General features: G+C 36.1%; 2 protein-coding genes and 1 pseudogene across 2 annotated transcripts; all 3 read right to left on the reverse strand.

The window, feature by feature from the left end:
• Positions 1-2,562: 2,562 nt before the first annotated feature.
• On the reverse strand, positions 2,563-3,564 carry LOC114687805 (olfactory receptor 5D14-like). Its single transcript, XM_028862436.1, has one exon. It carries the CDS (start codon positions 3,562-3,564, stop codon positions 2,611-2,613), a length of 954 nt encoding a protein of 317 aa, XP_028718269.1. The 3' UTR covers positions 2,563-2,610.
• Positions 3,565-8,077: 4,513 nt separating this feature from the next.
• LOC114687801 lies at positions 8,078-8,771 on the reverse strand (annotated as a pseudogene).
• Positions 8,772-20,094: 11,323 nt separating this feature from the next.
• Positions 20,095-21,191, reverse strand: LOC114687811 (olfactory receptor 5D18-like). The gene has a single exon (XM_028862441.1). The coding sequence runs from the start codon at positions 21,166-21,168 to the stop codon at positions 20,188-20,190; it is 981 nt and encodes a 326-aa protein (XP_028718274.1). The 5' UTR covers positions 21,169-21,191; the 3' UTR covers positions 20,095-20,187.
• Between the last annotated feature and the right edge of the window lie 3,908 nt (positions 21,192-25,099).

Genomic DNA, 25,099 nt, shown 5'->3' on the forward strand with positions numbered 1-25,099 from the left:
TTAATTGATACTTATTCTTGGGGACATTTGTTTTTTAAAGAAATTCCTAAATCAAGTTGAGATTAAATTATTTGTGATTAAATTCTCCAAGTTTTGAATCCTAACTCTTCTTTCACATTCTTGAAACTCTGGCTTATAATTATTTATTTATTTACATATTTCATGAAATGTTATTCCATATTTTCTTTCTTGCTTTTTGAATTATAATTTCCACTATTTGACATATTCGTTAATACTACAATTTCTCTTCTAAATCTTGTTTTTATTCATTTAAAAATGCAACTGATGTCTCCTTGAGAATTGTCTCAGTTGTTATGAACAGTTTTTTTCCCATAGGACCTGAGGTAAGGTCCCAGATCTCATATGATGCTTCACAATCATATGTAATTTCTGTCCATTTCACCCAGCACCAAGAATACTCATGGTACACAGACAAGTAACACACTCATACACATAAAATAAAATAGCAAAATAAATATTTTTAAATGCACCTGGAAACACAAAACCAATATTTAAACATTTTCATATTTCATTATTCCTTGATAGTAAACAAATGTTACTCATTTGTTTCTTTTTATTTCTTTTTTAAAATAATTTTTATTAAGAGATTTTCTATTCATTTTACATACCAACCACATATTCCCTTGTCCTCCCTCCTCCTGCCCCCCAGCTTTCTCCCCCAACTCACCCCCATTGAATTCCATCCACCTTGTTGCTATTACACATTATGCTAGTAGATTTTTATCTGTAAATTGTTACTTTGGCCTGGGATTATTTCATAGGATTGTGATTTTTGAATGTAAGAGTTCCAATATGAATTCAAATAGTCTAATGTAAATGGTGGATCTTGTTATCTCACTGATAGAATGCATTAAAATATCAGTTTATTTACCACTTCACCTAATGCTGTTGTCTTAGTTATTTTTCTATTTCAATGATAAAAGATTATGACCACAATGACTTAGAAGAGAAAGTGTTTATTGGGGTTGCATGGTATTAGAGGGTTAGAGTTCATGACCATCATGATGACAAACATGACAGCAGAGAGACAGGCGTGGTAATAGAGAAGTAGCTGAGAGCTCACATTTGATCCACAAGCAGGAGGCAGAGAGAGACAGACAGACAGACAGAGACAGAGAAACTAGAATTTGTATAGGCTTTTGAAACCTCAAAGCTCACTCCCAGTGGCACACCTCCTCCAGCAAATCCACACCCCATAATTCTTCCTCAACAGTTCCACTAACTGAGCACTAAATATTCAAACATATGGGCCTATGAGTGCCATTACGCCAGGACTACAGCTGTGACAATAAACTTTTGGTTTCCTACCTTTCTTACGGATAAGGAATGATAATAGAGATCAGTTTTTACTCCATTATTGTTATGAGAAAAAAAATCTTTTTAAAAGGTTATTGTAGTTTTCATATAAACTAAGTATATCTTATATCAGTTTTTCTATGTAAGTGAATTTTTCTCAGTATTAATTATCTATCTTAATTTTCAAGGACATTTGCTGTTTTCATGAAATTTAAAGCTTAAGCTTTAGAAGTCATTCTTTGTTTTGGAAGTAAATAAAAATATTATATAAAGTATTTTCTTTGTATGGCTATTTCTTCTAAAGTGATGATATTTTTATAAACAGAAATATTATAATTTGTGTTAATTTCTATGGCATTGCCTTATCATTCAGATTCACTTTAATTCATGGGAATTTTACCACCAGATATTTATGTTTGTTCACTCATTCATACAAACTATGAAATATAAATATTGAAATATGATCTTAAATATTTCTAAAAATTTCTTCCTTTATCTTTGTATGGACTACTATAAATTATGCTCCTAGATATTTGACAGCTGATTATTCTGTGAGTGAAACTTTTTGCCCAAGGACATCCAAGTGCTAACTAGAAATAATGAAAATGATTCATATATTTTTCCGTTATGAAACACTGAAGTAATGTCTGGGACTTCTAACACTCGGTGTCTAACAATTGCTTTATATAAAAGGAGCAGATATTCAATTTGTAGAGTTAAGCTTTTAAGCCATGTCTCCCAAGTCTTCATTTCCTTAGACGTTTGTGTCATTTTCTACAAAAATGTAATTATCATTTTGATGCCAGCCTCTCAACTAAAGGTGACTATAGAGTTCAGTGTTCTCTATATGAAGCCCTTGTAGAACACAAGGAATGAATTTATGATCTATTGTTATTCACTTGTGTTTTAATAATGTAGTATAGTAATGTCTTTCTTAACAATGACAGCATTTCTGTGTATTCTAGAGCCAGAAGCTTATTATGGAGCATGTGACAAAACCAGACAAGTTTTCTGCATAAGTTACAATCATTCTTTCAAAAATATATTCTCCATACAATGCAGCCTGCAAAGCTTTAAGTTTTTTATGTTTTTTTTTATTATTATAGGGTTCAAATAAATGTTGTTCACCAAAATTTTTTGTACTTCCTCCAAATAGTAAACATCTTTGTCTTCATCATCTGAGCTGAATTTATCAATCTGTGCTTCATCACAATCTATAGAATTCATGCAAATATGAACCATAGAAGCTAAAAACAGCCATTGTTCTAATTTTATATTATTATTGAACACACCTTAAGAGGGCTCAGGGAAGTGGGACCTTTGTCCCACTAATTTCTGGACAGCCTCCTTCACATCCTTGTTTCTCAGGCTGTAGATTAGAGGGTTGAGCATGGGGTTGACAACTGTGTAAAAGATAGATGCCTCTTTGACCACCTGCCGGGAGTTTTTGGAGTTGGGTATACAATACAGGGAAAGTATGGTTCCATGAAATATGGTGATGGCAGTCAGGTGGGAGGCACAGGTAGAGAAGGCTTTGCGACGTCCACTAGTAGATTTGATTTTTAATACCGTCACAAAAATGAACACGTAAGATGTGAGAATGATCAGTAGTGTACTCACTTCATTGAAGGTTGCAAAACAAAAGAGTAGCAGGCTGGGGATGTGTGTATCAGAACAAGAGACAGCAATGAGGGCAGTGTATTCACAGAAAAAGTGGTTGATGACATTAAATCCTGAAAACTTGAGCTGGAGAGCATAGCAGAGGAGAATCAAGGTGGCAAATGTGCCCCAGAGATATGATCCGGTTACGAGCACGATGCACAGCTTCTGTGACATGGCCACAGTATACAGCAAGGGATTACAGATAGCCACAAAACGATCATAGGCCATCACTGCCAGCAAGTAGGACTCAGTCACAACAGCCACACAGGACAAGAAGTACTGCAACATACAGCTGAAGTAGAGGATAGTTTTATCAGCCAGGACCAAGTTCTCAAGCAGCTTGGGAGTGATGATGGTTGAGTAGCAGAAATCAACAAAAGAAAGGTGGCTGAGGAAGAAGTACATGGGAGTGTGCAACTTGGGGTCAATATTAATAAGCACTATCATCCCAAGGTTTCCCACCACAGTGATGATATACATAAAGAGAAAGACCAGGAATAGGGGGATCTGAAGCTCAGGGTAGTCTGTGAAGCCCAAAAGGGCGAAGATAATCTCCACACTCACATTTCTTTCAGTTGGCACCATAACTCCTATCAGTGAGCAACCAAGGCAGAAGAGTCTCCTGTTTAATTCAAAATTATGTGAGAAATGTCAAATTATTCTCAAAGAACAATTAAAAAATGTCACTATAGTTTGATTATTTGCTCAAATCTAACATTGAGACTTTTTTTTTAAATTCTAACAAATAAAAGATTAGAGAAATCTAAGAGAAAAGATATAGTGATACCATTTGGCCATCTTTTGTATTATAGCATCACTGAGGCCTGGGCAGACTCAGAACTTTAATGCTTTCATTATTAATGGATTGCCAAAGACTGAGGCAAAATATCTGTATATGTATACACCTGTACCCTGAATATTATTGTCTCTGCATTAATTACTTAACATAGAAAGGAAGATCAAAAAGCATCTTAGTTACAATGTCAGTAGTGAAAGAAATCTGAATAAACTTACTTGCTACAGAGAAAGAGTCACCATGATCCTGGTGTTTCGTGGATGGAGCACAGCTGGAAGAAAGACTGTATATGTTTACCTCCTATCTCTGGGGACTAAAACTCTAGAGAAAATACAAGAAAATTTTCAATACAGGCCTCACAGAGCAGACAATTAAGATGAATCCATATCTTCTTTTGATGAATCTTTAATAATGAGACTTTCCTTGAAATGACACAAAAAACACAGTGCCATAATGTTCACTCTTAAGCTTTGTTAATATATAATTACGACTCAGCCACAGACATTAAAATAACACCCAATGCCTCTTCTACTATTAAGCTCAGTGGACCTCTTTGGATTTGGGGAAGAATATATAGCAATTTTAGGCAACTAACTCAATCATTTTTGTGAAACAATCCAAAAGGTTATGTATTTTGTGTAAAAAAAAAAAAAGAAAGCATAATAAAACTGTCTGACTTGTCCAGTGTACAATGCAAGCCACCATTCCATTTGGGCTATATAACCCAGTACTCATGACATTTCCTAAGGAGCATTTGGTAGATAGAACTTGTTCAGAGAATTGGGTACACCACACAACAATTTATTGAGTAGATCTTCAGTGTTTTCAAGGAACACAATAAAAACTCTCTGAAGATAACTTTTCATTTTAAATTTTTAGTCAAGCATTTTTTCCTTTTATTGAAAATAGCATTTTCCCTTACATGATATATCATGATTATGGCTTCTCCTCCATCTACTACTCCAAGTTGCTATCCATCTCCCCTGCCATTTAGATCCATACCTTTCTTTCTCCCATTAGAAAACAAAATGGCTTCTAAGGGATAAAAACAAAATACAAGATAAAACAAAAACTACTGCATTGGAATAGTATAAAACAAAAGAACAGAGAAAAAGAGCCCAAGAGAAGGCACAATAAAGAGATATAGACAAAGAAGTCCACTCATTCACACATTCAGGAATCCCACAATAACACTAAACTGATATATAATATATATCCAAAGACGTGCAAGTTAGAAGAAGAGAATATGAAATAAATGAAATAAAGTAAAATCAAAAATAAGATTAAAAAAATAAAGCCTTGGCATGATAATACAAGACAAGGAAACTCCAAAGATTCCTTTAAGTTCAATCTCTGTTGGCTATCTACTGCTGAGCATGTGGCCTATAGTTAAAAGTATTTTGTTTCACTAATGAGACTCCCTTGGAGAGAATAAAATTTTCTTTTGTAAGTAGTAATCAATTGGAAATAACTTCTGGGTTAGAAATGAGGGCATTTTGCCTTTCTCTTTCCTTCCTCTAAACCACCCAATATACACCTCCTGTTGCCTTTCAATTTCACTGCCTCTTTTCCATTGTTGGTACATGCATATTCTTATAATTTTAAGCATATATATTCCTAAAAAACTACTTATTCAGTCTATACTATTACCTGTATGTATGAGGGTTTTGTACTAAGCTGCTGCCCGGTATCAACCACTCATTTCAGTGCTAAAATGTCAGACACTACACAGACCAGTTGATATTGAAGATCATACTATTTGGTCAAGCCATTCTGTGACACTTCAGCCTACCTTACTATGGCTGAGTGATTGCTACTAGGCAATTGCTACCTGCTTTCTCATTATAAACTGGTGTTGACTACCCGTTCAATATGGGAGATTGGGCATACCCATAAATCACTACATTAGAATAAATTATCAATGCTCACATTTCATTATCTTGCTTTATATATTCCTTTCTTCTTCCTGAGCTTAGAGCTCTCTCATATTCTTGGTGGTAATTTGAATATGGAATAAAACAACAGAGTCCATTTTCACTTGACTTCTCATGATAGATTGAGACAACACAAAAGTAGAGAGCAACAGAACTAGAGTCCTGCTGTGCAGTGGTCCTGAACACCACCAATGACCATTATGTTTTCTAGTGCTCTGTGATAGGAATTCCCACCATGCCCCCACGGTCACGCATGCCCAGTGGGACACTTAGTCATTTTTGGGTTTTATGTGGTGCGTGACCCATGACCCTGTGACTGCAGGGTTGCATAAAGCGCGCAGTGCAACCATGTGAGCTATGCGTATACGTATGCGTATGCGTGGAATAGCCACATGGGCCTGTGTGCGTAGGTGCTGCTTGGCCTTTAAAAGGCAGCCCCCATGTTCGCCCGCCCCCTTCACACACATGTCCTTTCAGCAGGCCTGATCACTTCTATCCTTTTTTCCTCATCTTAGTAAAACTCTTGTTAGTGGATTCTGTCATGTTTTGTGACTTTTCCTCTCAGGGTAAGAATGCCACTAAAAACCAACACTCTGTACATATATGAATGTAACAATAACTAAGAAAAATGTGGTCCTGCATTTGAAAGGAACTAAGAAGGGGTATATGGAGGAGAAATGATGCAATTACATTATATCTCAAAATAAAAAGAAATAATAAAAAGTATGCCTGGTACATTGGGATTACCTTTTAATATAAATCTTCAGACAAGGTCAATAGCAATGATATAAACAAATGGGATATTATCCTCAAAATACACTATATACTTATAACCTACAAACAGTATTTAATTACATATCTCCAGTGATTTATAAGACCCAGAAGTAATGCAGTTACAGCAAAGATTGGAGATCCTCATTCCATTTTTGCCATTATTTATTTGGTAAGAATTTTTATAAACTATGCATTGTAGTAGGTTAAGACCCTTATCTCCCAAAGACATAATCCTTCCCGTGTGGAGCACAGTCCTAATGGTGATTAGAATTTATGTACATTAACTTCTTATCATCAACTCTCTCTCACATAGGAAATAAGAAGATTCAGAAGTGGAAGTAACTAGATGCCCTATACAGCCTATATACTCTTTCTTTAAGCTCTACTCAGAAGCATGTGTGAGCCTTCTTGAGAAAATTCGATGTTGCAGCTAATCAGTTCTACAACCTTACTAGGTTAGTATCAATGGGAGCTTTGGCTCCAATGCCTACATATTTGTTGTAAAGTAATGGAGCCCAAGTAAAACCAGTGACCCAGTAAAGAATTCATAGATTAGGGCAGAATCAAATTGGTCTTAGGTACTTTTTCATCAAAAAATCAAAATAAATATGTTTAAATTATGATTATAAAAATATGGTTATAAAAACAAATTGTAATGTCATAATTAAAGGAAATTCAGACCCTTATACTTTCAGTTGAGTTTGTGGCTGCAGCTGTAACACTTGTAGTGGATAACATATTTATCCATATTTATGTGGGCTTAGACATATAGAGCCAAAGTATAAATCATTATGAAAATAAGGTACACAAACTACTTCTTGTCATTACCAAATTATAGGAAACTAAGGTACCTTTTTTCAAAATGCAGATGAACAAATGTCTTTTCCCTTTAGTTATCTATGTTAACCTAAAAATACAAATATGAGATTTTTGAGGTCCTGTAAGTATAGGGTTATCATTAATATATTTCATTACATTAATGATTTACAGTTCTGGTGACAGAAATTATGAATAAAATTTATTCGGTCCTAAAAATTTATTGTCTTTTCCTATCTTTTAAAATACCATTATCTAGCATGTAAAGTCATTGGTAAGTATTGTAGACATCAACAATTAACAGCACGTGAGTTTAACTTTTTAATATTTTTTGTTATAGCCTTGTTCCAGCACTGTGGGACCTACATTATTAGTCTCTCACAGGGACAATCACAAACTCAGAATCGTATTGTATGATTACCATCATTGACACATTTGCATACTTGCCAACTGCGGAACCAACATTTGCATCAGAACCTCTAAAAGCTAAGAGACTTTTGAGGCACCTCATATATTAGTTAGAGATTTAATATGATCCCAGTCAAAAACCCCAGAACCATTCTTCATAGAAATAGAAGAAAAATCAGAAATTATATGGAAACACATAGATGGTGGGACCCATTCTTTAATAAGCAAATTATAGTCCTTTTCTGAATCTCAATAGGACCGTTAGGATAATTACAAGGAAGGGCAATTACATCTCATCAGTCCTACTCTCAAAGGCACAGTAACACAGCTATTATGAGGAAGTTATAAAAATATAATCCACATGAATTGTTTATGTACAATACAGAATGTGTATAACTGAGGTGAAAATGAACACATATGATGTCAGAATAATCAGCAGGCTCCTGACTTCATTGAAAACAGCAATAATAAAACATAGTATCTGGCTGATGTAGGGGGTCTGAGCAGGAGACAGACACAATTACAGAGTGGTTGCAGATAAAGTTATTGATGATGCTAGATTCACAATAGGATAGTGCAAGAAGAAAATATGTGAGTGTCAGGGAACACACTATGCCCCATATATAAGATCCTGCCACCAGAAAGGTGCACAGCTGGGGAGACATAACAGCAGGATAGATCAGGGTTTTACAAACTGGTTGTAAGCCATTGCTGCCAACATGAAGGTCTCCGCTACACCAAATGCAGGCACAAGAAAACTGCATGATACAGCCATAGAAAGAGATGGTCCTATCCTCCACAACCAAGTTCTCCAAGCGTTTAGGTGTGACTACAGTGGCGTAACAGAAATCAACAAAGGACAAGTGGCTGAGGAAGAAGTACATGACGGTGTGAAGTTTGGGGTTTGTGTGGATGAGTATCATCATCTCCACATTCCCAACCACTGTTATCGTGTAGATGAGCAAGAAGAGCAGGAAGAGTGGGACCTGTAGCTCTGGGTAGTCAGAAAAGCCCATGAGAATAAACGTCTGTATGTTGCTTTGATTTCCTTTCATTGACCTCATGATCACTGTTGGGATAAAAAGAAAAACCATTCATGTATAGTAGACAAAAAAGAAACGAAGAACCGGAAAATGAAGAGATACATTGCATTTCTACAGAGACTTATCAGAACATTTTTTCCCATACCCAATTGTGACAATTTTAAATATTTAGTTTTTGAGATTATAATATATATATGTATATACATACATATTATATTATTTTTAGAAAGGACATTTTCCAGCTCCACCATCAACTTTCCTTTTTTTTGAAATTTTGAGATAATTTAATAACAATGTTTCTCCTTTCTTTTTCTTCCCTCCCATATGCCCTACTCCACTTTTCTTCAAATTCATGGCTTTTTCTTCACTAATTGTTATTGCATGTCTGTAAGTATGTACATATATTATACATACATATTCCAAAATACACCCTGATGAATCTACATATTGTTACTTGTACACATGCTCTCTGGACTGACTGTTTGGTATTGGACAACTTTCTGAATCAAAAACTTAGAATGCTTTACATTCTTCCATTCTTTCAAGGTTCTAGCAAATAAACTAAGCTCGCAGGAACCCAAGAACTATAGACAGACAGCTATGAGGCCTGCATGGAACTGGACTAGGCCCTCTGCATACTGAAGACAGTTGTGTAGCTTGGTCTGTTTAGTAGTCCCCTGGCAGTGGCATCAGGATCTATCCCTGGTACGTGAGCTGCTTTTGGAGTCCATTCCCTATGGTGAGACTCCTTGCTCAGCATTCATGCAGGGGAAGGCATTGAATGTACCAGACTTTGCTGACTCCCCATAGGAGGCCTTACTCTTTCAGAGGAGGGGATGGGGATGGTGAAGACTGGAGGAGGGATGGGGGGCTCTGTGGTTAGTATGTAAAATAAATTTTTAAAAAAAAATTCTTAAATAAAAAAAAAACTTAGGATGTGTTTCTCCCTTTGTAGGTTTTATAAAAACTATCGATTTTGGAGTATATAAAACTATTAGTAGAAGCAGCATAGAAATGTGTAGTCCTCTATTACAAGTCAATCTCTGCTGCATTACTAGTGTAGAACAAATAATTGTGACAAGTAGAAGCCAGAGAGGCAGAACTAATATGCAAAATACCTTTCTTGGCTTGAAGAATTGTAAGTACTAAAGAGGTTGTTTTAAATTGCAAATATAGTGGATAATTGTTTTGATGTGTTCTTGGAGTCTGCCAATATTTTATTGAGTATTTTTGCCAAACTTATGGAGAAATTTCTTTCTGCCTTTCTTCTTTTTCTTTTTTGGTTTTAGACACAAGATTCTTTCTTGGTGTATCCTAGAGCTCACTACTTACTTTGTACACCAGATGGGCGTTGAACTCACAAAGATCTGCCTGCCTCTGCCTCCCAAGTGCTAGGATTAAAGGCTTGTACTACCACACCTGGTAGAGGAATTTTCTTCCGTCTGACTGTCTGTCTGTAGTGGGTAGCCATTCCAGCTTGGTTCTGGAAGTTCCAACCCCCATTGAGACTCTGGCAACTGTCACGCCTACGAGGCGGGGCGAGGGGAGGCGCCTGGGGACCCGAGAGCTGGATGGGCCAGCGCTAGCTCTGGGCGCGCTCTCTGTGCCGGGACGCTGACCGGTGCAGATTGACTGTGCAGAGCTCCGGAGAACACCACTGGACTGCATTACACCTTCCCCAGACCCTGCGACCTACCCATTACTTAATTTGTGAGTTACGCCATTAAATAAATATCCTTTTAACTACGTGGAGTGGCCAAAATAATTTCTCCAATATCTGTCTGTCTGTCTATTTATCTATCTTTCCATCTATCCATTCATCTATTTATTTTACATCCTCACCACAGTTTCCCCACCTCCCCAAACATACATTCTTGCCACCCTTCCCTTAAACTCTTCTTCCCCTGTTTATGTTCAGAGAGGGTCAGACCTCCCATAGGCATCAATAAAACATGGCACACCAATCTGACATGTGGAGAAATTTTCTTAATTGAGGTTCTTGCCTTTAAGAAGACGTTAGCTTGTGTCAAACTGACATAAAACTAACCAGCACAGAAAGATAATTAAATGTAGACATAAACAGTGAATAGAGACATCTTAAAATGAACAATATAGAGCAAAGTATACTCTGTGATACATTAAACAATTGCATGATGAAAATCTCCCATTTTCTTAGTCAAAATTAAATAACCTTTCCTTGATACAGAGGTAACCTTCAGGAATGAATGTGATTGAAAACACTAAGACAAAATTAAATAATGTAACATGAAGGAGGATGAATGAAGATATATACAGAAGGCTGAAGCAGAAGTACATCTCTGTCTCTGTCTCTCTGTCTCTCAATTTTCTAAGTTTTATTTTGGAATAAGTTCTGGTTGTGTGCTTAATCCCATGATTATTATTGCAGTAACTCAGCACATTCACATAAGGTATAAGCAACTTCAGGCATTGAGAATCTATCAGGACCACATTGTTCCCAATAGTTTATAGGACAGGATTAACACAACTTAGACATCAAGTGCCGTTTACTGTGCTCTGATACATCACTGTACCATCCAATCTGAGTGTACTAATGGTATCTTCTACAGTGGTAGCCATACCTATGTTAGTCTAATAACAAAAAGTTACTCAGAAAATACTTAGCATTTTATGCCTAGAACTTTCAATTAATTTGTAAAGAACAATAAACTAGAATTATGTTTATGTTTAAATCAAATCTGGCCCAGTTGAATACAATATCAGCGAATATGCCATTTACTTTCTGTGGTTATATTCTCTATAGTTATTTTTCAGTATTTTTATTTTCTGTAATATAAAAAAGTAAATTTGATAAACATTCCATTAATAAAAGTCAGTGTTACCAGCCACACACAAAGAACTATTTTGTTTTTAGTGTATTCCATGTGAGCTACGCACATGTTCCTACCTGAATTTTAAGATAAGAAAGTGAAATAACACTCACCTGATGCTGAAGCCTGATGATCTTGATTAACTATCAGGGAATTTCTTAAGGTTAATGAATCTCAGAGTCTTTAATTCATAATCATCAATATACAATTTAAATAGTAACAGGATAGAGGCTCTTAACAGAACTGGAATAGCATGGCAATGCCAGTAAAGTGAGATTCTATTTCCAGGATGTAAGAAATGTCAGAATATAGAGAAAAACTTGAAAGCTGAGTTTACAGCACAAACTGTGCTGAAGCCTGAGTCTTATGTACATCACCCTGATTGGAGATGATTGTAGTTGACATTTTCCCTAGTGGGTTGCACAACTGCATTTATTTACAATGCTGTCTCTTGTGTCATGTATTTCATAGGGAAAATTCCATCATCAAATTTTAACCCCAACTGCTTTCACAATTACTGAAATCATATATAATCTTTTACTGAAAAGAAGACAAACTTCACAGTTTCACTTTCTTTTTTTGTTATATTTTTATTATTTAAAACATTTAAAAAATGTATACATGCTTTTTGATCATATTATTCTCCCCCCAAAATCCTTCCAGAACTTCTACCCCTTACCCACCTAACTTTAAGTATTTTCAAAAAATACACAATAAAACCAATACACATCAGAACTAAGAAAACAGTACTAAAAAAGAAAAGCAAATAACTGAAAAATCCACCGAATTGTAATTAAATAAAATCACATTTAAAAAAAAAACTGTAGAGTCCATTGCATGTTGTTCAACTGGTCCTGAGGCCTGTCTGGAGTAGCTGATATACCCAATCTTACTCTATTGAAAAAAAATGATTTTTTCCTCTCCCAGTAGGAGTGAATGATAGTTAATTTGTTAACCTAATGGCTAGGTTTTCATTCATTTATTTTTTAAAAATAAAACAAAATAGAATATAATCAGATGAAACAAAAGCTATCATATTTAAGTTGGACAAGACAAACCAACAGAAAGAAAAGAGACCAAGAGAAGGCACAAAAATTAAAGACCCACTCATTCAGACACTCCAACACCAACAGGCAGTCCCTATGAACACACCAGCTGAACCAGGCAGCAAAAAATAGTCACAACACAGCTAGCACACTCTCTGAAAAATCAAGAGAGGAAACAGAAACCAAGGAACAAAATACCCCCTGAAACAAACAAACAAATAAACAAAAATAAGACAAAACAAAAGATCCAGAAACCAGCTTCTAGGCTTACTATAATCTCAAAACCTGATGCTAGGGGAATAGAGAGAACAGAGAAGATCTACAGGTAGGCTACCTGGCCTTCTGGAGGGTGTGACCTTTGGTTGAGCAAGATACCAACATAAGAACACAATAAACAATAGCCAGGACAATATGGCTTCACTAGAGCCCAGCTAGTCCTGAATATTTCAACATAACTGAAGCACAAGAAAAAGAGCATGAATCAACTACATGAAGATAATAAGGTCCTTAAAGAAGAAATTAATAAATCCCTTAAAGAAATCCAGAAAATATAAACAATTGGATGAAATAACTAACTCTCTTAATAATATCCAGGATAACACAAACAAAAAATTGGATGAAATTAATAAATACTTTAAAGAAATCCATGAAACAAACAAACAGTTGAGGGAAATTAATGAAACTCTTCAAGACCTGTAAATGGAAATAGCAATAAAAAACCACAAACTGAATAAATGATTGAAATTAAAGATTAAGAAATTTGAACAATAAATATGAAGGCAAACTTCACCAACAAAATCCAGAAGATAGAAAAAAGAAGTTCAGAAATTGAAGGTATGATAGAAGAAATGGCTACATCAAACAAAAAATAATAATTACTAAAAATTTCCTGACACAAAACATCCAGGAAATGTGGAACACTATGAACTGACCAAATCTAAGAACAATAGAAATAGAGGAAGGAGAATAATTCCAGGTAAATGACCCAGAAAATATTCACAAAATCATAGAAGAAAATTATCCTACCCAAGGAAGGATATGCCTATAAATGTACAAGAAGCATACAGAACACCAAATAGATTGGAACTGGACCAGAAAAAAAATCCTCACTAAATGGCAATCAAAACATTAAACATACAGAGCACAAATGACAGCTTATGCTAGAGAGGATGTGGAGCAAGGTAAATACTCTCCCATTGCTGGTGGGTGTGCAAACTTGTACAGCCACTTTGTAAATCAATATGGCAGTTACTCAGAAAATTGGGATCACTCTAATTCAAGACCCAGCCAAACTATTCTTGGGCATTATACCCAAAAGACACTCCATTCTCCCATGAGGAAACTTTCTCAAATATGTTCATTGTGGCTTTATTCATAATAGCCAGAAACTGAAAATAAACTAAATGTGCCTCAACAAAACAATGGATAAACAAGATGTGGTACATTTACACAATGGAGTATTATTGCTCAGCTGTTAAAAAGAATGACATCAAGGAATTTTCAGGCAAGTGGAAGAAACTAGAAAAAAAAAAAAAGTGTTCTGAGTAACCTGTACCCAGAAAGACAAATTTGGTATGTATTCACTTAAAAGTGGATATTAGCTGTTAAGTAAATGATAAATATGTTACAATCAATAGACTCAGAGAGGTTAGCTAAATAAGAAGGCTCTGGCACTATGCGCGTATCACCCTAGGAAGGGGAAATAAAATAGATTTTGAAGAATTACTAGTTGGGGGTGGGACAGGAACTGGATACATAAAGATGGGATAGAGGAATAGAGTGTTGTTAAAGACTGCTGGAATTGAATGGCATTTGAGGAGGTGTGAAAACAGTGCAGTGGGAATTTCCTGGAATCTATGGGGTGATCCTATTGAGGACTCCTCATAATAGAAGATTTGGAATCTGAACTCACAATCCCTTTTAGCCAGGCTAGGCCCTCAGTGGCAGGATGAGTTTGGATTTATTTGAGTTTGTGGCCTAGTGGATCCTGTGGAGGTTCCCAAATACCCCAGGCTGATACTAGCACAGATGATTGATCTCTGCAAATTGATCTTGGGTCCCATTCAAAGGCCAACATCCACATAGCTTATTGAATGTCGAGAGATTGAGCTGGTGCCCACCCACATGGAGCCTTTACCCCAATGCTCTAGCCTCTTTTGTGTAGGAAGGGAATCTGTAGGCTACTGAAAGAGAAAGGTGAATACCAACACAACCAGAAAACCTCTGATTCACAATCTGTCCTGCCTGGAAGATATCCTGGGGTAATGGTGGTGTAGAACTTGTAGAAGTGATCAACAAATATCTGATTTAACTTGTGGCCCACTCCAGGCGAGGAAGACAATGCTCAACATTGCTTGGATGACCAGGAACTGGAGGCTAGGTAGCTCAGAGAACCAAACATAACTGATCTTTAAAAAAAAAAAGCCAACAAAATGATTCCCAGTGATATTCTGCTGTACTCATAGACTGGTGCCTTGTCCAGTAATCATCAGAGAGGCTTTCTCTGGTAGTAGATGGAAGCAGATGCAGAGAACCAGAGCCAGACAATATGTGGAGAGAATGTCTAAATTGGAAGTCTCCAAAGGGTTCCACCCATCAGAGCTCAGAGAATTCTGTGGAAGGGGGGAAGGTTGTAGGACATCAAGAGAACATGGCCCACTGAATAAACTAAGCAAGGTGTATATGGATTCAAAGACACCAAAGCAGCAAACACAGGACCTGCAAGGGTCTGCACCAAGTCCTCCTCATAAATGTTGTGCCTGGTTTTTGTTGGTGGTGGTGGTGGTGGTTTTTTGTTTGTTTGTTTGTTTGTTTTTGGTGTTTTGCAGGACTCTTAACTGTGGGGATAGGTGTGTCTTCTACTTTTTTGCTTGCTTTTATGACTTTTTCCCTCTTGTTGGGTTGCCTTGTCCAGCCTCAGTGTAAGAGCTTCTGTCTTGTCTTATTGTTGTGTTTTGTTGTTGTCTCTTGGAGGCCTGTTCTTTTCTGAAGGGAGACAGGGGGTTGAGGGTGATGGAGGATTGTAAGGGGGTGGGGTGCGGGGGTGGTGTTGGATCTGTTGGATCTGAGGAAGAGGGAATATGGGGAGGAAGAGGGAAGTGATTGGGTTATATTGTATGAAAGAAAAAAAATCTATTTTCAATAAATAAATAAAACAAACTCCCCCCAAATTTGTGTTCAGAGCAGCTATTAAAATATTCAAAATGTAGGTATCATAGTACCAAAAATCTAAATACTTTTTCAAATTCTTTATTAATTACTTGTGTTAAAGCATAACTGAAATACAAAGAAGTGAACCATTGCTCTGTTCAACTGAATAAATTATGTTGCATACCTATCAAGTAAAGAAAAATATCATTACTAAAATATTATCAAGATTCATAACTTATGACTCTTTTCCATCACTATCCCTCAAGCACATAAACTCTGATATATTTTAACAGAAGATATATTTACAATTTATTCGATTTTTTAGTAATGTGATTTTGTATCTGTCTGCATGTGGGTTTATACACATGTGAGTGCAGCTTCCTCTGGAGTGCAGAAGATGGTATCAGATACCTTAGAGGTACAGGAGATTGTGTAGCAATAATAATAACAGGTTTCAATGGTCTTTGGTAGTAACCCCAAGATAAGGACATGGATTCAAGTAGAATTTTTGCAAAAATAATTCTGGGTAAGTTTCGGACAATTAAGTTAGAAGGACAAGGTAATTGAATCAATGGACTTTGTTGACAGCTGGTACTTATCATGGTGGCACTTTTAGAAAAAGCTAGTAGAACTTAGTAAGGAATTTTCCCAAAGATTAAGTGAGAAATTTTTGATACTTGCATGCCTACTATAATTGATTACCTCCTCAATGATAATCTTCTATGTTCACGATAAAGGTATCTAATACCCAAAGTTATATATAAAACATGTAACCATGTTCTGAAAATATGACCCTATTATTTGAAGAAAATGTAATAAGTATCAAGGAAATATATAGCACTTGTTAAAAATAGTGAGAATGCATGTACGTGTATATGGGAGTGTAAGTTATGTGAAAGTGTACATGTATGTGTGTGACTATACTCAGTGATACAGTTTTATAACTAATTTTGTGATGTTCAGCACTGTTTTCTTGTTTCCAAGTCTATAGGTATACAACCCAACAGTAGACTCACAGTGGTTTGGTAAAATACAAGCTTAAAATAACCAGTAGCTATGAGTTCAAGGTATGAGCACTGTGTAAAAATGAGGAAATATTCCATGGAAATTGCTGTTGCCACCATACAGGAGGCACTGTGAAGATTTCTTGCAATATATAATTAGAATCTGTTTTATTGCTTGCAAATTCCATACATACATGTAATGTACTTTGATCAAATCCACCTCTTTCTGTCCATTCCTACTTGTCCCTTAACACTCCCTTATGTCCCTGCATAAGCCCCAGGTTCCAAACAGCCAGCTCATGCACTAAGAACAGGTCCCAGTCCCACTGCCTGGGTGCCTCCCAAACAGTTCAAGCTAATCAACTGTCTCACTCATACAGAGGGGAATAGGATAAACTTTAACTGAGAATATCTACATGACCTTTCTTCAAGTTGCACTATACCTATCAATACACTTGGTATGTTTTAAAATCATAGGATTATTGATTTTGTTCAGATGTTCTGTTGTCTTCATTAGTATTGTTGCTTCTATACATTCAAAAATTCAGAATCCTGTACTCACACCTAATGGTATCCTTCAAATATACTATAATATTAAACATCACAGGCAATTCCATATTTAAGAATATCTGTATTCATAATCTTCTTTCAATTTCATATTCTAACATATTTATTTATTTTAAGAGTTTAATGATTTATAACAGCCTATTTATTCTCTTTCAGATTATACTTTCAAATATTTCAAGACATTTAAGAGGTTTTGTTCTCCCTCTGCATAATACCTTCTACCTGTCAGAATGAAAAATGTCTAAGAGGTTCAACCTAATATTCTTGTTATAACATTAAGCCTCCTGTACAAGAGTCATCACTAAGAACTAGACTCTCCATCCTGAGTCAATTCCTCCAGGCCATATTTAATGAAGTCAGTAAATGAAGGTTACTTTCTCTATACCCAATAACATGTAGTTAATGAATTGGACATAATAACTTCAAATCACTACTACCCTAAAATCTGTCTAAAGATTACTGAAGAACCAGAAACTCAATGCTTATCTACTAAGAGTTTTTGCTTGTTTGACTGATTGATACAGCATAGGACTATACATATAAGGACAATTTGTTAAATCAGTATGAAATTTTCTTTTATTTCACTTATAAATTTTCTAGATATATTTCTAATTTACCAAGTACAGGGAACTGCAGCAATGTATAAGAATTCAAGAGATTTGTTGTTATCTCTTCCTCAACTGTCTCATAAGCTTTTTGAGCCAGGTCTGAATCAGTTTTTGCATCAATTTTGCAACAATAAATACACTAAGAAAACAAATGACTTGCAAGTAATATCAGTGATAATTTGGTGAATATGATCACATAGTTATCTAGAGTTAATTAAACCTAGAACTTGGGGCATTACTGATTGGGACTTTGTGAATAAACCTAAGAATTCATATTCTATAGTTCTTTAATAGCCAGGGTTTTTTTTTTTTTAGATTGTAATATAGTTACAACATCTGACCCTTAATAGTCAATTTTAGGTGAGAATTTTTTGTTTTCTCTCTTCACTGCTGGTGGCCTTTACTTTCCTATTTCTCACGACTACCTGAAACTTCCCCCTTATTCTTTCATGATTTCATGTTATATCATTGTAAAATCAGTCAACAAAAGTGAATAGGATATTTCTACATTTCTACCATTGTTTCCACTATCTCCAGGAGTTATTTTGCTAGTGTATAGGATTATATTCCAATTACACTTCACATGTATTTCCCTTGTTTATCTTGAAGTGCTTAAATTTCAAGAAATCAAAAGTTACATTTAACATTTCACTTAAACATCTATAATATAACAATGAGGACACCAATTCAAATTGTCCTAGAAACAATGGCAATGGAGTTTAGCACCTGAAATACGTTACCAATGGCTTGACTAAGCATGACACCCTGTTACACCAATATTTTGTTTGTTCACAAAACATTTCTAGATTCCTGTATAGATTTGGGGCTTAGACTTCCAGTTTCTTCTGAGTTATAAAATGGTAACAGGTGAAAGGTAACCTGTGACTTGAAGGTAATCTTGAAGTGAGTTGGATTACTCAGTTCTGACTCTGCTTCTAACAAGAAGAGTAGAATTATGTCCCCTAGCTGTCTTCATGCACATGGGCCTAAAGACTAAAATTTACCAGTTTAGGAGCCTAGACTCAAAACCCCAGTTATTCTGTCACAGGTGAAAAATGGATGGCATGCAGCATATTAGTTAATTACTGTATATACTTATCAATTATTAAACAATTGCTTTTTTCCATATAAATAGCCAATGTCTGCATCGAATGCATGAGTTGCATCAATATCGATATACCTTTTGTTATGTTAGTTATGAAAGAACCTGGATAAAACAATTACACATATATGATTTTTACAATGGAAGTGAACCTAAAACAATCTCAACTCAGTTTACATGAATAACAATAACCACTGAATGATTACACTATCACAAAAGACAAACTGGAAGATTAGAATCTACTTTAAATCCTATGGCTATTTTCTAATACAGCAAAGAAAATGTTTAATTTATAAAGCTAAAATAAACTGAACTATATCATACTATATACTGTTAAAGTAATAGTTATATATGTACACAATCATTATTTATTTGGTAAATTTTTGGTATCAGAATGGTCTGTGTGGAATTAAATATAATTTTATTTGTTTGTTTAGATACTTCTTGTTGCTGCCTGAACATCCAAGTACTGATATATATTAGGAAAGTCTTTTGGTAATTATAAAATATACTTTTAGAAAAGTGTGGGGCATTTACCCACCACCCCTACAGTTCCCCAGAGTTTTCTTGAGTGCAATCAGCAAGAAATATTAGATAGAAGGATTTATAGTGGAGAATCTTGCAGAGATAAACAGATAGAAAATAAAGAATAGTTTTGAGAGGGCCTGGAACCTATTCCAATGGGCCCCGACTGTCTCTGACCCAGGGTTTTTATAGAGACACCAAGGGGTGGAGCAAAAGACCTCCTCCCCCAGCACAGCCAAGTGCAGACCATCTCAGACTCTTGCACTCAGGCCCGTGGTCCTGATCATCCTCTATTCGGACCTGCTGGGCAAAGCCACGAGGAACCCGAGAACAGGCTCCCACAGAAAAGATTTAAAAATTCCACATTACTACACTAAATTCTGAGAAGAACATAATGATAATTTCCTTTCTCTACTTCTTATAGGTAATTATTGAATCATACTAAGATTTATGTATTGTAGGTATACAATTCATATGAACCATCTAGTTTCCCAATAAATATCAGTCTATTATTGATAGAGATAGCTACAAATTGTCAATAAAATATATAAAGTGTATTTACTAAAGTAATTAAAAACATGTTTAGTCATATTGAACGAAAAATATACTTTAGGTAGACTAACTTCCTGAGAGTCTCTTTAACATCTTTGTTTCTGAAGCTGTAGATGAGGGGATTCAGCATAGGAATGACCATGCTGTGGAAAACAGTGGCCACCTTCACGAGAAATAGTGAGCTTTTAGATTTGAGCACACAATATAGGAGGAGAACAATTCCGTGACAGACGCCGATAGCTGTGAGGTGGGAGGAACAGGTGGAGAAGGCTTTCCGGAGGGCCCCCTTGGTGGGAATTTTGATGACAGTGACAACAATGAAAGCATAGGAGGTGATGATGATCAGGAGACAACAAGCCTCGTTCAACATAGAGATGATGAGACACGCCGTTTGGCTGAAGGAGGTGTCTGAGCAGGATACAGACAAGAGAGCAGAGTACTCACAGCAAAAGTGATTGATGACATTAGGTTCACAGTAAGAGAGCTGTAAAAGGATATACGTGAGGGTTGAGGAAAAGAGTACAGCCCATATGTAAGTCACTACTACCAGGAGAGAACAGAGCTGATGAGACATAGCCACAGTATAGAGGAGGGGGTTGCAAACAGCCACAAACCTGTCGTAGGCCATCACCACCAACATGAACATCTCTGTAATCACAAATGTACATCCAAGAAAGTATTGTGCCATGCACCCTTCAAAGGAGATAGTTTTGTCTTCTACAAGCAAGAGGTCTAACAGTTTAGGTGCAATTACAGATGTGTAGCAAAAATCAACAAAGGATAAGTGGCTGAGGAAAAAGTACATAGGAGTGTGGAGTTTGGGATTAATCCTGATGATAAAAATCATACCAAGGTTTTCCAACACAGTCACTGTGTATATGATCAAGAATCCCAGGAACAGGGGCACCTGGAGGTGTGGAAATTCTGAAAAGGCCAGCAGAATGAAAGATGACACCATGCTTCGATTTCCTTCATTCCACCTTTGGCTTCTGTTGGAAGAAACCACAGAGTTCATCCTGAGCAGCAGTCTGCAGCAGAGGAGTGGGTGTTATGGAATGCAGGCAGGCTTCCAAGACAAGCCACTGGGATGTCGTTTATCAAATTCGTATCAATGTCTTCTTTTTTTTTTTTTTTTCTTTTTCGAGACGGTTTCTCTGTATAGTTTTGCGCCTTTCCTGGAACTCGCTTTGTAGACCAGGCTGGCCTTGAACTCACAAAGATCCGCCTGCCTCTGCCTCCTGAGTGGTGGGATTAAAGGCGTGTGCCACCACAGCCAGGCTTCAATGACTTCTTTTTGACATACTTAACGCTTTATCTCAATCATTGCCCACTTTACTTGAATATGTCATGTGTTTTTTCACTGAATGCCTCATGTCCCTCCTCTGTAAATAAAAATTCCAAGCATTATAAAAACTTATAAATTATTTACATATAAATAGCAAGATATCCTGAAAGATGCAATAATGGCACATATATCTTAGAATTAAAAAATGGCCTTAAAACTGGACTTAAGTCTCATTCAATAGTTGAGAAAACATCTGTTATTGTAAACCTATCCTGCTACCCATGGCTGGTGAGACCATGGACCCTAGAAGAGAAGCTACTAATACTAATTCGCTGAGTCATTATAATATCTAATTGCATTCTAATACTTATCTTTATTCCCACAGAAAAGCATTGTTCTTACCCTCATCAAAGAAGCTTCATTTTGCAGCAGATAGAGTTCATTATAGAGAGCCACAACTTGTCAAAATGCAGAAAATAACTGACTGTGGATGTCTTGTCCTATTTAATACATCTACAGTGCAACTCCCTTATCCAATTCGAAGTCAGTGCTTCTCAACCTTCCTAATGCTACAACACTTTAATGCAGTTCTTCATGTTGTAGCGACCCCAAGCATAAAATTATTTATTTGCTAGTTCATAACTGTAATTTTGCTACTGTTGTGGATCATAATATAAATAACTGATACTCAGGGTATCTGATATGCAACCCCCAAAGGGGTTGTGACCCACAGGTTGAGAATGGCTGGTAAGGGCACATCACAGAAGAAGGGACAGAAATTTGTAAGAGCCAGAGAACCAAGACAATAAGTTTGCTGTTAGGAAGAGTCTTTTATATATGACAGAGGAGCTGCAGCCATGGTATCTCAACAAGGTCTAAAATAAAACACCATTTGACACGCCAACTTAGATGGGAGAATTCTCACAAGGCTACACTCCTAAAGGAAGAGTTACTATTAATGGTTACTGAGAGAGTGAGAATGAGTCTTCTCTAGGGACATAACCCCTGATAGGTTAGCCAATCCCAAGAGGTCTGTCTTAAAGAAGCTTGAACAATACTAAATGATCTCAGTAGGTTATATTTATAAACTTGTACAAATATATATGAAATAATTATAATTAAGGAATAATAGACCATGAATTTGCACAAGAGTCAGAGACTCAGGAGGAATTAGACAAAAGGAGGGAGAGGAGGAATGATTTAAGAGTAGTACTCATAAATGAAATTCTCAGTAAAAAAAATTAGAAGAATTATCTACTTATATATGCACATTGAATGTATCTGATTATTATAAATCATATTTTATAATTATAATGTATAGTTTCCTCTTAAAGGCAATGATATAGAAAGAAAGAGAAATAAAATAGAATAAGGAATAAATCTGATTTCAAACTATGGATCATTAATAATAACAGATGTGGTTCAAGTGTGTCTGCCTGTATCAGTCTTAACAGTATTTCTATAAGGATATTTCTTGCTTTTCAAGCATTTTGGAGATGATGAAAGTACTAAATTTCCACAAAGCATCACTGAGATGAAATTCACAGGATTCTGTATGGAAGTTTTCATGTTAGATTTTCAAAGAATATTCTATAGTCTGTGAACAGCTTTTTCTATTTGTGTAATTTTACATTTAAATTCTTTGGTCAAATAGTATGATGATTCTCAATGATCTTACTAGAAAGTAATTTATAAGGATGTAAATTTTACCTAAATATGGCTTAAAGAAGTTCAGTTTGGAATTATCTTGAAACTTTTATCATTGTCTTATTTGAAATGGTATGATTGCTTATTTTTATATTCATCTTTCCACCTGTTCACATATACATATATCTTAATAAGCAATATGATACTTCCAAAAAAATTTAACTTTAATAAAAAACCTTACATAAATTAAACACAGCTGCAGTGCTCACACTGAGAGGTTGAAAATTCCAGCTCAGTTTCAGTTTTGTATGAAACCAAAGTTCTGAATCAAATTTTCTCACCCATTGGCTTAGTAATCTGATAGTAATAGCCTTCTGTGCCTTCATCTTCTGATTGTGAGAGGACCCACTGAACAATGAAAAAGAAGTTTATTTACTCACAAAGAAGATTTTAGTTTGCCAGGGTGAGTGCTAACAGGTACTGAGGATGTGGTAACAGTGACTGTTAATATCCCTTCAAGGGGAAGGACTGATAAGTTGTCATGGAGTCTAAAATTTTAAAAGCCTAGTTAGGGCTAACACGACAGCATATGTAGAGAGGATAATGACATTTGTAATTCTGTATACATAATGTTTAGTATTTGACAACACCATTCCCTTTCTGCCTTTATTGAATTCTGAATCTTATACATTCTGTCTAGTTTCAATTGAAATTGCATAGAAATAGGCTGACGCTTGAGTAGAATAAATTACTTTTTTAAAAGTTGACAAAATATTTTATTTCTGTCACTTGTCTAAGAATTCCTACTTTTTTTTTTTTTTTTTTTTTTTTTTTGTTTTTTCGACATTTCTCTGCTTAGTTTGTGCTTCCTGGACTCACTTGTATTCAGCTGCCTCGACTCACAGAGATCCGCCTGCCTCTGCCTCCCGAGTGCTGGGATTAAAGGCGAATTCCTACTTTTTGTGTTGATTTACTCTAACTGCAAATTTCTGAGCATAAGTAATTAAGTGTTCTGTGCTACTTAGGAACACCAGTTCTGTACCCAGATTTGTTTAACCTAGAATACAAGAGAACCAAACACTTACTCTTTTATTAAACAAAACACATAAATAAATAATAAGACATTTAGATTTTATTTTGCTTACTAACCTCCCTAGACATTTTCCTTAGGTTGTCATTGCATAATTACCTCAGTATATATGTATTATACTTTGGAAAAACTGAATCTTTTTTTTTTTTTTTTTTTTTTTTTTTTTTTTTTTTGGTTTTTCGAGACAGGGTTTCTCTGTGTAGCTTTGCGCCTTTTCCTGGAACTCACTTGGTAGCCCAGGCTGACCTCGAACTCACAGAGATCCGCCTGCCTCTGCCTCCCAAGTGCTGGGATTAAAGGCATGCGCCATCACCGCCCGGCAAAAAACTGAATCTTTTTTTTTTTTTTTGTATTTATTTTGCAATACTATTCAGTTCTACATAACAGCCACAGATTCCCTTGTTCTCCCCATTCCTGCCCCCTCCCCTTCCCCCCAGCCCACCCCCCCATTTCCACCTCCTCCAGATCAAGCTCTCCCCGAGGATTGGGATCCACCTGATAGACTCAGTCCAGGCAGGTCCAGTCCCCTCCTCCCAGATTGAGCCAAGCGTCCTGCATAAGTCCCAGGTTTCAAACAGCTAACTCATGCAACGAGCCCAGGACCTGGTACCACTGTTCCCAAACAGATCAAGCCAATCGACTGTCTCACCTATTCAGAGGGCCTGATCCAGTTGGGAGCCTCTCAGCCTTTGGTTCATAGTTCATGTGTTTCCTTTATTTGGTTATTTGTCCCTGTGCTTTATCCAACCCTGGTTTCAACAATTCTCGCTCATATAAGCCCTCCTCTTTTTCACTAATTAGACTCCCAGGGCTTCACCAGGGGCCTAGCCATGGATGTCTGCATCCAGATTCCTCAGTCCTTGGATCTTATGCTACTAACATTGGGAATTTTACCACTATTCCTGTTGCATTTGAATTTCTGTT

Source organism: Peromyscus leucopus, chromosome 4 (genome assembly GCF_004664715.2).
Source record: "Peromyscus leucopus breed LL Stock chromosome 4, UCI_PerLeu_2.1, whole genome shotgun sequence".
Taxonomy (NCBI): Eukaryota; Metazoa; Chordata; class Mammalia; order Rodentia; family Cricetidae; genus Peromyscus; species Peromyscus leucopus.

Excerpts from the sequence above, each read along its gene's own strand:
- LOC114687805 (XM_028862436.1), bottom strand. The coding sequence starts at position 3,564 with ATGGTGCCAACTGAAAGAAATGTGAGTGTGGAGATTATCTTCGCCCTT.
- LOC114687811 (XM_028862441.1), bottom strand. The coding sequence starts at position 21,168 with ATGAACTCTGTGGTTTCTTCCAACAGAAGCCAAAGGTGGAATGAAGGA.